The sequence below is a fragment of the Rhagoletis pomonella genome, unplaced genomic scaffold, assembly GCF_013731165.1.
Source record: "Rhagoletis pomonella isolate Grant_MI unplaced genomic scaffold, Rhpom_1.0 Rhpom_scaffold_00247, whole genome shotgun sequence".
Taxonomy (NCBI): domain Eukaryota; kingdom Metazoa; phylum Arthropoda; class Insecta; order Diptera; family Tephritidae; genus Rhagoletis; species Rhagoletis pomonella.
The window spans coordinates 28,044-40,888 of NW_023458801.1; the positions used below are offsets into that span (position 1 = coordinate 28,044).

General features: G+C 37.8%; 1 protein-coding gene across 1 annotated transcript in view; it reads right to left on the reverse strand.

Annotated features, from left to right (window-relative positions):
• Nucleotides 1–332: 332 nt before the first annotated feature.
• LOC118750460 (signal transducing adapter molecule 1-like) overlaps nucleotides 333–12,845 on the reverse strand; it is a 38,464-nt gene continuing 25,951 nt past the window's right edge. Inside the window, exon 3 of the mRNA XM_036485177.1 lies at nucleotides 333–2,449. Within this exon, the coding sequence (XP_036341070.1) occupies nucleotides 1,424–2,449 (1,026 nt within the window). The 3' untranslated portion in view covers nucleotides 333–1,423. The remainder of the gene's footprint in view (nucleotides 2,450–12,845) is intronic.

Consider the following 12,845-nt stretch of genomic DNA (forward strand, 5'->3'; position numbering starts at 1 on the left):
TGTCCTCTCTTGAGAGGCACAGCAACTCTTTCGTCTTTTTCTTTTCTATTTGCGGCCAAAGCAGCCTGGTTGTTCTACATGTGCCCTCCTCTAGCCATGACCTGTTGGCCTCTTGGATCATGCTATTTCGAAGTTCTAATTTGCAGGTTGACATGGGTATCCCAATAGTGCCCCTGTTTTCACATAGGCTGCAGGCAACATGCAAATAAATTTTTTTTTAAGTTTTTGTCTTGATTATTCACTTCACGGATGCTTTTTCACTACGAACGCGGTCATTTTAATATGCGCGTAATTGAATTGAATATTTACCAATATACAGTACTTTCGTTGACGTTTATAGTAAGATCAATTACGTTTCTATTTGATTTTAATATTTTTTTCCCTCAGTGTATAATTTAAGGATTACAATTAAGCAATCGTAATTAAAATGTAATCGTTATCAAAAATTACCCAGCTCTGCTCCTAACCCCTCAAAATATTTAGGGCAGTTTTCTGAAGTAACCTTTAAGTTTAAAGCTCATTTAATATTTAAAGGTTGGATTAAAAGTAAAGCAATGTCTAAAGTTAAGCATTTCTATTATCGGCTTACGACGAATGTATATTTCTTGGTTGTAAAACAATTTAAAACGGATAGTAAAATGCTTTACTTTAGACAGCAATCATTAATTTTAATGCAACCTTGAAATATAAAGTGAGCTTTAAAGTTACAGGTTACTTGAGAAAACGGTGATTTAACTATTAGGATATTTTTCGCAGGCTCTTATCAATTTTAACAGGACAATGAACCGAAACATGCTCCGAAACTGGGGCCAATTAGGTATAACTCCCAAGTTTTTATAATCATGGAATGGCCTTTGTAAAGCCCAGATTTGAAACTGGGAAGAAAACTTATGTTTGAAAGTGCTACTGTCCAATTAGGGAAATGCACCCAATCGCATGCAAGACCTTGGGCATGGCGTTGAGGAAAACCTGTACGCAATCTAAACAGATTTCCTTCAAAAACTGTGTAAAAGTATCCCAAGGTGACAATAAAAGCTAAAATATTCAAATTGGTTATGGCCAATTTATTAAAAGTCAAGCAAATGGTAAAACTTTCTATCGGGTGCAAAACTGGAACATGCTAGTTGCTACGTTTTTTTGCAATTTTCTTCTTTATCTGCTTGTATTAATGATTGTTTTTATGGCCTTCTGATGAAATAAACATTGGAAATGTGAAATCCGAAACTAGAACACAAAAAAGTCTTAATATATTGCGAATATATCGCAAGAAAATTCACATTATGTATTACTGTTCAGGTTTTGATCCTCGGTGTATATGTTGAGTTTTATAGAAAAAAATTACACCTAATGTAGCAGGCGGAAACTTCATATACTCAGCGAAGCGGGTGAGGGAAATCTAATATTTAGTAAAGACTCTTAATATTTAAATAAATGGACGTTTACCATTTTCATTCCGCTGTCCTGGGTTTTCGTGTCCATTCTGATATTCCAAGGGGATAGGATAACTGCCGCCCGGTACCGATACTACTGTTGAAGCCACGTTTGGGGAATTTTGAGTGGTAACAGGTGCGAGATTACGGGCCATCAGTACAGCGTTGGCGTAGGGCAACGATTGCATGCCGTAACTTTGCTGTGGAATGTCCTGTGGTCGTTGAATATGTGGTGGAAAATGTGTATTGCCTGGATAGCTAACTGCACCGTATAACATTTGTGCATTTGGCACGCCTTGATAATCTAAACCCGCCATTGTTCTTACCATTTCTGGCACACCACCTATATAACCTCCAGATACGGGGCCACCTGATAGTCCCATACGATCATCGCGCATAAGCGAATGATACAGATTGATTGCGTCCACCAAATCACTGGATAATTGCGTTAGTTGTGCATGCTTGCGATCAACACGCTCCAACTCGGCATCAATAAGTGGTCCCATTTGATGTACTTGCTGCTCTAAGCGCAGCATTTCTTCGCTATCTTGCGAAGGGTCTTCAGGGTTCGCTTCGTGCAGAAGATGCAATAGACGGTCAATCTTTACTTCATCGATTTCGATTCGTTGTTCGGCAACTGCCGCTGCGGCAGCCTCAGTCTTTAATTGCAATGCTTTGGTATCATCTTCAAATTGCACACTCTTTTTCGTTTTATTGTGTTGATTGATATCTAAACGTTCCGGGTCAACAGACAAGTCAGCGGTTACAAAGTTCGATGGAAACAAACCTTCCCCGCGTTGGTTATAGCCTTTCCACCAATTCAGATCGGAGTCATCTAGTACATGTATAATCTCGCCTGAAAAAAACGTCAATTCATTCTCTTCAGCCGCTTCAAAATCATACAAAGCCCGAACTTTACGCGGTTCAGGTTGTGAATTGGCAGAGTTATTCGAAGTCCCTCCTGCAGAAGTGATGCTAGCCATTGATCCAGATCCAGAAAATGATGGATATAATGATTGCTATGAAATAAAGTTTAAAAAATATTAATTTTTATAAAGAAGTAAAAAAAGTTCATATTTAAAATGTGTCATGGAATTTTTCTTATAAGGCCCTATCGAGCATAATATGTGAAAGACTGTAACCCTTCATGAACCAACTGATTTAATCTTATCAGTGTGATAAAGCAAATCGATTTTAAAGCGGCTTTTGATAGCAAGAAGATTTCTAACAAAGATGAGAAGCTGCCTATAAGACGTCATGTCCAAATTTGGGATCCCCGCAGAACTAATAGCTGTATAGATGGACGTGGAGCATAGCCATCAGCTCCGTTCATATTTGGAAGGACCTCTTTTTGCGCCGTTTGAGACCAAGAGAGGCTTTAGACAAGGCGATTCACTCTCGTGCATCTTTTACAATCTCATGCTGAAAAGCGTAATAACATCTGGCAATCTGAATTGCAACGGCACCATATACAGCAAAAGCACTATGCTGCGCTCGAATGCAGATGATATTGACATATTCGGGACGCCAGCGGCCACTTTGGGCTCAGTAGAAAATTGAAAAGCAGAATCGCTTAGACGGTTACAACGCCAATCATGAAGAATAATACATCATAAAATTAGTTAATTTATTCAATAAAAAGACTTTAAAGAAATTCGCAGCTAAATGACTTGATTTTCTATGGAAGTTGTTCATCACCAGGGCCGAAGAAAATAAGCAAGAAAAAATCCATTTTAAGCGCTTATATAAGCATCAAAACATTGGTAAATATGCTTGCAAATATGCTCGCAAAACAACAAAGTTTAGTGTACAGTTTAATGCTTTTTAGGGATGTACCGGGTATTCGGTAAATATCCGGAATCCGGCTTATCCGGCCGTTCTTCTGTTATCCGACTATCCGGCTGGATACTGCCTAAAATCCGGCCGGATTTCCGGATTTCGATTATAGAAGATTAACTTTAAAAATCTAGTTCAGAAGTTTTTTTGTAGTTTTTTAATCAAATTTAATAGTATCTAATTAGTAATTAAGAGTTAAAAATTTATATATTTTTCATTATAAAAAGAAGCATTTCTGCATTATCGGGCAACATAAATAAGGATAGTATTAGGTTCTAAACACTCCCCAGTGGTAAAAGTGGTAATGCATTACATGCGTGATAAATAATATAATGTAGGGCTGTGCGATTAATTGATTACTCAAAATTTTAATTAATCATAAAGTAAATAACTCAATTATTCGATTAATCGGAAATTATGATTACTCAAAAGTTCAGTTACTCGAGTAATCAAGATTTTTGATTAACCAAAAACAAAAATATTTGAGTAATTTGCTTTATGATTAATCAACATTTCGAGTAAAATGAGTAATCAACATTTCAACTCTTTACATATGTATAAAGTAGTTAAAGTTCCTTGATACTTTGAAAACAACGTTTCTGTTTTCAAAAATTAAAAGGAAACATTTTTTCATATACAGAATGTAAAAAAGAAAATAAGCATTTTCCAAAGTAAACTCTTTTAACGAGCAAAATTATTTTTTTTGAGTAATCATATTTCAAGTAACTCGATTAATCATCGTTTTGAGTAATCAAAATCTTGATTACTCGAGTAATTGATTAACCGAATAATTGATTAACCAACTTGCTCGAGTAATCGAATAATCGCACAGCCCTAATATAATGTATTTCTAATGAGTTCCAGATTCTATTTCTGTTTAATATGTAATCAGAATTCTAATGTATCCAAAAACTCGCAAATATTTCATATTAAATCACTGGTAATGCAAAAATGAGTGCCCCACTTTTCCTAGGACATCGACGTGGGAAAAATAACGCATTTTCGAATACGAAAACGGCTGTTTTACCGATTATTTTTTCGATAACTATACATTAATTTTCCCACTGGGTCTGTTTGAGTTCACTGAGGAAGGTGATGTTTCATTGCCAGTGTAAACAAATTTGGAAATTCTTTACGACTATGCTTACACCAAATAAAAGGATCTTCTTGTCTGGGTTCTCCATTTCTAAATCGCTGCCCTTTTTCTTGAACGGTTCCGACCTTGTCTACCCAAAGTTTTTCTATCCAGATCACTACAAAAACTGGAATCAACATCAGAGCCGTTGGCGATTTCCTCAAAGCATTGCCAAATATCCTGGGTAGCTCGCTCTTCAATAGAAGCTTTCACTAGAGTTCAGCTTTTTTCATATGATTCAACTGGTTTCTCCATGCTAGCTGATTTATATATTCGAATTAGTTCACCATCCACCGTTTTTAGAATTATTGATGTTAGAAAAAACGAGTTTTGGAATGTGGGTCACAAAAATTTGCAACAATGAAGCATTACGACCGATATGGGAAGCGAGACGATACGTAAGCATGCATAATGGTTTCCATCATAGTTTTTAATAAAAATACAGCCACGCGTTTTTGCTTAGCGGCGTTCATTATTGTTTATCGTTTGTCTTTGACGTTTCCCTCTATTTACCAAAAATAATCGATAAATCACGGATGCAGAAGGAAAAGTTATCTTTTTCATACTGGATTATTTTGTGACTCGGATTTCAGGGGAACAATTTTGTATTATTATTTGCGTATTGGATAGTTAAGCTCGAAAAAGCAGATAATCTGGTCATAAGTATGTCGCTAAACAAAAAACTGAATATAACAATATTGTGAGCAGCAGTCTACCGGATATCCGAATCCTACTCTTATTTTTTACTTGGTATCCGGAATCCGGTTATCCGGCAAAATCTCTATCCGGCACATCCCTAGTTTTTTTATTCAGTTTATTTCAATAATAATAATAATAATAATAATAATAATAGATTGGCGCTTACACATATGTTAGTGTTTGGCCGAGCTTCTCCTCCGATTTGTGGCGTGCGCCTTGATGTTGTCACACAAAGCGGAGGGACCTACAGTTTTACGCCGACTACGAACGGCGATTGTATTTTTTTTTTATGAGAAGCTGGTTTTCATGGCAGAAATCCTCTCGGAGGTTTGCCATTGCCTGCCGACGGACGACCGCTGTTAAGAAAAAACCGTTTTTTTTTATATTTTTTTGCGATGTTGCTTTGACCAGGGCTTGAACCCAGGTGTTGTAGAGTGGAAGCGCGCACTGCTTACCACTACACCCCAGCGGCAAGGATTGAAAAATTAAAATGGACAATTAAGTGTTGCTTGTGTAAGGAATGTCCCACGGCAACACTTTAGTTTAATAGTTTGTAGTTGTAAGAAGTTTTATGTGGCAACGTTAGATTTGTGATTTGGGTAAACAACACTTTAGTTAACTGGTCCATATTCGTAAAAGTATTTATGTGCCAACGTAACATTGGTAGTTTGTAAGAAATTGTTGTTAATGTGGGTACCCTGAAAATGTAATAAGAGAAAAAGAAGAATAAAAATGCCCTCTTCCGGTTGGGACATCAAAGCGTGAGGTACGCAAGAAAAACGCTCTCTAATTAATCAGAAGATTCCAGGGTCATGTTGGGCTATTTCAGCCCTTCAGAAGTGGGTATTGCCCAAAAAGCTAATCGGAAGTTTGCTTAAATAATATATCTGTGTACACGAATTGTGATGTCGGAAATATCCGGGTTAGGAGAAAGCCTTATGGAGGTGTTAGCACAAGCCGGAATTGCGTTTCCGAAAACCGCGACCATCGCGCAACTGCGTTCACTTTGTGATGAGGTCATGGGTGTCCAAGTGAGCGCTGCTAATAATCCAACTCAGGACAAAACTTCGGAACCTAACCTGTTGGTAACTGACGTATCTGAGGTAGTCGATTCCCCTATGTCTTCCGTTGCTGCGCATGTATCGGAGGACAATGCCAATATTCCTGCTACTTCCGTCACTAGTGCTACGGCCAATGTAGAAAGAGACAGCCAGAGCGCTCCTCCATCCTAGTTTACGGGAGCTGAGGACTTGGAGCCGGGAATTACACGGTTGAGGAAACAACGAGAAATTTTAACTTTAGAACGCGAGATCCAACAACTGCAAGATCAATCGCATCAGGGTGGTTTTATCGACATAGCTACAGTCGAGGCGATGGTACCTAAGTTTGCCGGTGACGACAAATATGATATCCGCAAATGGTTTTTCGAGCTGGAGGACGTTTTTGTAATAATGCGCGTTAATAAGCGAATGCAGCTGCTGTGCTTGCGTCGGTTCTTGGATGGGACTGCGAAATTGTTCGCCAGAACGGCGGTAGCACCAGACTACCTCAGCATGAAAGCGGCTCTAACCGAACAGTTCGCGATCGCTTATTCTTTGCTGGATGTGTATGAGGAGCTCAAGGAAACTAAAGGGCAATCAGTGTCCAGCGTTATTTGTTGGAGATGCAGGTGATCGCGAGCAAAGCGAACATACCAGAGCGAGATCTTCTTGATGCTGTTATTGCCGGTATAGGCGATAAGTCAGGGGCGGCAACGATGCTCTACCACGCGAACACCGTGCGAGAGCTAAAAGTGCAGATAGACCGCTACGAGAAGTTCCGCCCGAAAGCTTTGGCCGGCGTGAAGACCGTCAAACCAAATCCTGCGGTTGCCGTGGGCGCAGCTACTGCCCAGTCTGAGGCACCACGTTGCTACAATTGCCCATTGTCCAAAGCCGAAGCGAGCAATGGGTTCGTGTTTCAAATGTGGAGAGTTAGGGCATCTCTACCAAGCCTGCCCGAGGCGAGGATTAGTGGCTGCTGTCAACAAACCAGCGCAGACTTCGACAAGTGAGGAGAAAGAAGCCGAATTAGTGAGAGCAGTGCGTGAATTACAAACGGTAAGTGTCGCTTTTAAAGATAGGCAAGACAGGTGCACAAAGTTTTTTGATTTTTTATCCCTTCTTGAATCGGGTAGTCCGAGGAGTTTTATTAAGAGGTCTTGTGTCCCAAACCTGAAGCATGGAAAGCTAGAGCGGTCAAAATATGTAGGAGTAGGTAATTCTCAAATATGTATGTAGTTATGGCAATATTAAATGTTTTTTACGATTTGACAATCAGTATGTTTCGCAGGAATTGTCTCTACTGTCGGACACCGACCTTGATGTACCATTGCTGATGGGACGCGATCTCTTAAAGAAGTTTAATATAATTTTGTGTAAATTGAAGTCTAAAAGAACATATTCGAAACATAAATTGTTTGAAATTAAAAATGCTTGTTTATCCAGCGTTTCCGTTACTGGTGGCTTTACGGAAGCTAACCTGAATCCTGGTTGAAGCGAGCAACAAAGCAAACAGTTGCGGGACTTGATTGTGAGATTTTATTGTGATCCCTTACCTGATTCCGAAAAGGAGCCTTACGACCTAAAAATGAAGCTAAATTTAACTGACGCCTTATCATTGTGCACCTCGTCGGCTATCATTCTCAGAGAAAGCTGAAGTTCAAGCAATGGTCGATGAACTTTTAGCGAAGGGAATAATTAGGTAAAGTAGCTCACCCTATGCCTCAGCCACGGTTGTGGTACGTAAGAAAAGCGGGGAAGGTAGATTGTGTATTGACTATAGATATACCCTTGGTTGAAGATTGTATAAAGTATCTTGAAGGAAAAAAATATTTCACAGCTCTGGATCTTAAAAATGGTTTCCACCAGGTGGAGATGGATGAAGGTTCAATAAAATATACTTCTTTCGTAACACCAGGGGGTCAGTATGAATTAGGGATGATCCCGGGATCCCGGTCTTTTTTAAGTCCCGAATATCCCGGGATTAGTCCATTTAAATCCCGGGATTGCTGGAAACAATTTTTTTGTTAGGCAATTAAATTTTTATCACAAATATCCCCTCTCAAGGCCAAATTAAGAATTTTTTGCAACCCTTAATGCTATAATTTCTTTAAGATCGCATTACCATCAAAAGAAGGAATAATTTTGCTTCGCTCGAAATGGAATAGGTGATGCACTTATATATTTATTGTTTAGTTAAATGTGTTAACATTTTTATTATTACTTAAATATACTGATAATATCTTAAATTGATCTCAAACCGTGATTCAAAAAATTTTATATAGTTATATAGGCAGTTACTGCTGTACCAAATACAGTCACTTACAAAAATATTTTGGATTGAGTTTTTTGCAATATTCAAAATATTTTTCATGGTATTTTTTTGTTAGTTAAAAAAAATATATAGCTCATTTTACAACAAAAATCATGTAAATCACAATTTCACACTTTAGAGAAAGTTGGTTTAAGTTCACCAAATTATCATAAAAATATCAAACTTTTTAATCATAATTTTTACAAAAAATTCTATTATGCAGTTTTATAGCCCATTCAATTTAATACAATAAAGTGCAATTTTAAAGTTGCTAAAAACTCCCTTGATTTTTAATTTTTTTTACTGACGATGTTGGGCATTTTCTTCCTTATAACGAATTTTTTTGTAGCAAAAAAAAAACTATAAAATGTCGACGGGATGTTTTCGCAACTTTAAAACTGCACATACATATATATTTTTTTAAATTAACAAAAAAAATACCATGAAAAATATTCTGAATACTGCAAAAAAAAAATCTATGCAAAATATTTCTGTGAGTGACCGTATATGCATTTGTACTTGTAGTACAAAAACTATGTTATAAATTAATGAGGATATGGACATACATACATATATGTTTGTCAAATTTTATGTTTGTTTTTTGTTGATTGAAAATACTGATTTATCGCCTTAATAAATATGTAAATGAATTACAATAAATTGTACTTTTTTTTGTTATATCAATCTGATTTAAAATACTATAATAGGATGATCACAGATCACGAATTTTACAACGGTTGCGCAAGAGGGGTCTGGAACTGAAAATGAAAAAATGTAAATTTGGGTTCTTCGAAATTGAGTTCTTGGGATATATTGTGAACAAAGACGGCATTCGGCCGCATCCAATGCACAGCGAAGCCATTCGGAATTTTCCACAACCGCATAATTTTAAGGAGGTTCAACAATGCTTAGGTTTGTTTTCATTCTCTAGGCGATTTCCCTTCTTAAGAAAAACAGTGTTTAACTTCACACCTGAATGTATAGAAGCCTTTAATAAACTCAACGAAAACCTAACTTCTGCCCCAGTACTATCGATATACAGCCCAACAAAGGAAACCGAACTTCACACGGATGCTAGTAAGTTAGGTTTTGAGGCGATTCTATTACAAAAACAGGACGATTTACCACCGTTGTCTTACTTTTCAAAAACTGCATCTGAGTGTGAATCGATGTTACATAGTTTCGAGTTGGAAACATTAGCTATTGTATACGCTCTTAAAAGGTTTAAGACGCAGCTTAAGGGTATCGCCTTCACTAAGTTACAGATTGTAATGCCTTAGCCCAAGCTTTGGATAAAAAGCAAGTAAATTCTCGAATCGCAAAATGGGTTTTCACGTTTGAGAATTATAACTACAAAGTTAAGCATCGGGCAGCAACTTCCATGGCCCATGTAGAGGCGCTTAGCAGGTGTTGCACAGTGGAATCAGATGGGGTTGAGGACATAGATTTTAATTTGCAATTAATACAAAACAGAGATGACACAATCAAATTACTGAGGTCCAAGTTAGAGGGTGGACCTGTTGAAAATTATGAGCTTATTGATGGATTAGTTTTCAGGAAAAACAGTGGAGGACACATAATGCTGTATGTTCCTAAAGAAATGGAAGATAATGTAATTAGGGCTATTCACGAAAATATCGGACCTATGGCGGTGGAGAAAACGGTGGAACAATTACGGAAAAATTATTGGTTCCCGAAATTGAGGAAGAGGGTGAAAAATTTCATAAAGAATTGCCTGAAGTGCATAATTTATTCGCTAGAAGCGCCTTCCAATCGCCACAACATGTTCAATATACCCAAAAAACCTGAGCCTTTTGATACTCTACACGTCGACTATTTTGGTCCTTTGCCTTCCGTCCGCTCTGTTAGGAAGCACGTATTTGTAGTGGTTGATGGCTTTACGAAACATGTGAAACTGTTTGCAGTGAAAACAATCAGTACTAAAGAAGTGTGCGCTGCATTACAAAAGTATTTCGACTATTATATCCGTCCGAGGCGTATAAAAAGTGACCGCGGTTCTTGTTTCACCTCGTAGATGTTTGCAGATTTTATGGTTAGGAATAATATAGCGCATGTAAAGGTTGCGGTGGCATCCCCGCAGGCAAGTGGACGGGTAGAGCGCGTCAGTCGAATTTTGAAAGCAATGTTAGCAAAATTAACCGAACCAGTTGGTCATTCGGACTGGGTAAACAAATTAGTAGATGTCGAATACGCCATTAACAATACAGTCCATTCTACGACAAAGAATACCCCTTGTAAATTGTTATTCGGTGTGAATCAGAGGGGGAGAATTATAGATGAACTAACTGAGTTTATAAGCAGGAAAGGTGGTACAACAACCCTGTGCTTTAGTGAGGGTTCGTGAAGAGGCCCTAAGGTGCATTGAAAAATCGCAGGACTATAACTTAAATTACTTTCTTAAGCACAGCATACCCGCGAGAAATTACGAGGTAGGAGACTTTGTAGTCATGAAAAATGTGGATACCACTGCACGGCACTAATAAGAAACTTATTCCGAAATTTCGCGGTCCTTACATAATACATAAGAAATTATCCAATGACCGTTATGTTTTACGTGTAGAAAACTGCCAGATAACGCAAATGCTTCGCAAAAACTTCGAATGTGGTTTGCACGAACCCCTGAGTCAGACACTGGTGAACAGTTAAGCGACACTCAACCATTAGTTTAGAACTTAAGATTTATTTGTTAATTGATCGGGTCGATCAATGTGTCAGGATGGCCGAGTTGTAAGTAATGCTCCTACGGCAACACTTTAGTTTAATAGTTTGTAGTTGTAAGAAGTTTTATGTGGCAACGTTAGATTTGTGATTTGTGTAAACAACACTTTAGTTAACTGGTCCATATTCGTAAAAGTATTTATGTGGCAATGTAACATTGGTAGTTTAGAAATTGTTGTAAATGTGGTAACCCTGAAAATGTAATAATAGAAAAAGAAGAATAAAAATGTCCTCTTCCGGTTGGGACATCAAAGAGTGAGGTACGCAAGAAAAACGTTCTCTAATTAATCAGAATATTCCAGGGTCATCTTGGGCTATTGCACTTGATACTCTTAAATAATAGACCTGCGCAGGTCATTTTTTTAAATATTCGTTATTCTTCATTTGAGATAAATTGTTTTTAATCTTTTCAATAACGCCAATGCCGTCCCGTAGAGACAAATTGCAGAGCAGAAATGCAATTGAAGTTAGGAATCAGAGAGGAGCTTTGAGTATGATCGAACCTTTTTGATCACCCTCATTAAAAATCGAGCACAAGCGAACGCCACACTCGGCCACCGTGTGTTCGATCGATATGCACACCTGACAGCTGCTTTGAGTACGAAAGAGCCTGTTCGATCACCCTCGCTAAAAATTGAGCACAAGCAAACACCACACTCGGACCCCCGCAGCTAACCCGAAAATTTGTGTAACAATGAAACGGACACCCGAACATTGCGATAAAACGCTGAACAACAACTAAATTTACGCTGAAGGTAACTGGCGCCAATATATTCCAACAAAGCATACGAAAATGTTGTTGCTTTGTGCTTGTGAATACGCAATGAAAAAAATTATAAGCGAAGTAGACAAAAATATTTGTGTATCTATTTCGTATAGTTTCGCGTGGAGTGCTGTGTGTATATATTAGAACACACGGCCTAAACCTATGTAGGTACAAAGGTACTTTTACAAAAAATAAATGTGCACCGAAAATTACAACCTTCTCTTTGCCCTCTACGCACAAACACTAAGAATAGGGCGATAAGAAGACAACATTTTTTTGTAAAAACGAAAACGCCATAAGCCAATCAAGAAAATTTTGTGCACACCCAGGTATATTGACTCGCAAAGCGCCCGAACCCAATCAAGTATGTATGAAAATCAATCGGCTGTTGTGGCCAACATGTTCGTCTTGAGCTCAGTCGCTAACGAACAATAATTCTGCTCGTTTACAGAGAATGATGCAAAACGGATTTTGTTAGATGCATGCTCGAGTATACACGAAAATTATGTACCCGCTGCAGATGTCTGTTCGGGATTAATAAAAACCGACTCTGTTTTTATGTTATTATTTGTAAACATTTCAAAAATAAAATAACGCAAAAAAATGGTCATAAAAAATTTGTTAAGCCAAATTTTCTTAAGCAGTACGAAGTTCTTCAGGAATTTGCTTCGCTTTCTACTATGGCTTACTAAAGTTTGTTTGTAAATAGTACATGGTACCCTTGTTTTCAACAGAAATATATGCCCTTTCCATTAATTCGGAAGGAAAAGGTGAGACAGCAGGCTGTAAAATATCAGACGTCAAAACTCCTTGGACACTACTATTCACACACACGAAATAACAGCAATTTATTTCCTGGCCGTTAACTTAAAAGGTCCGTACTTCA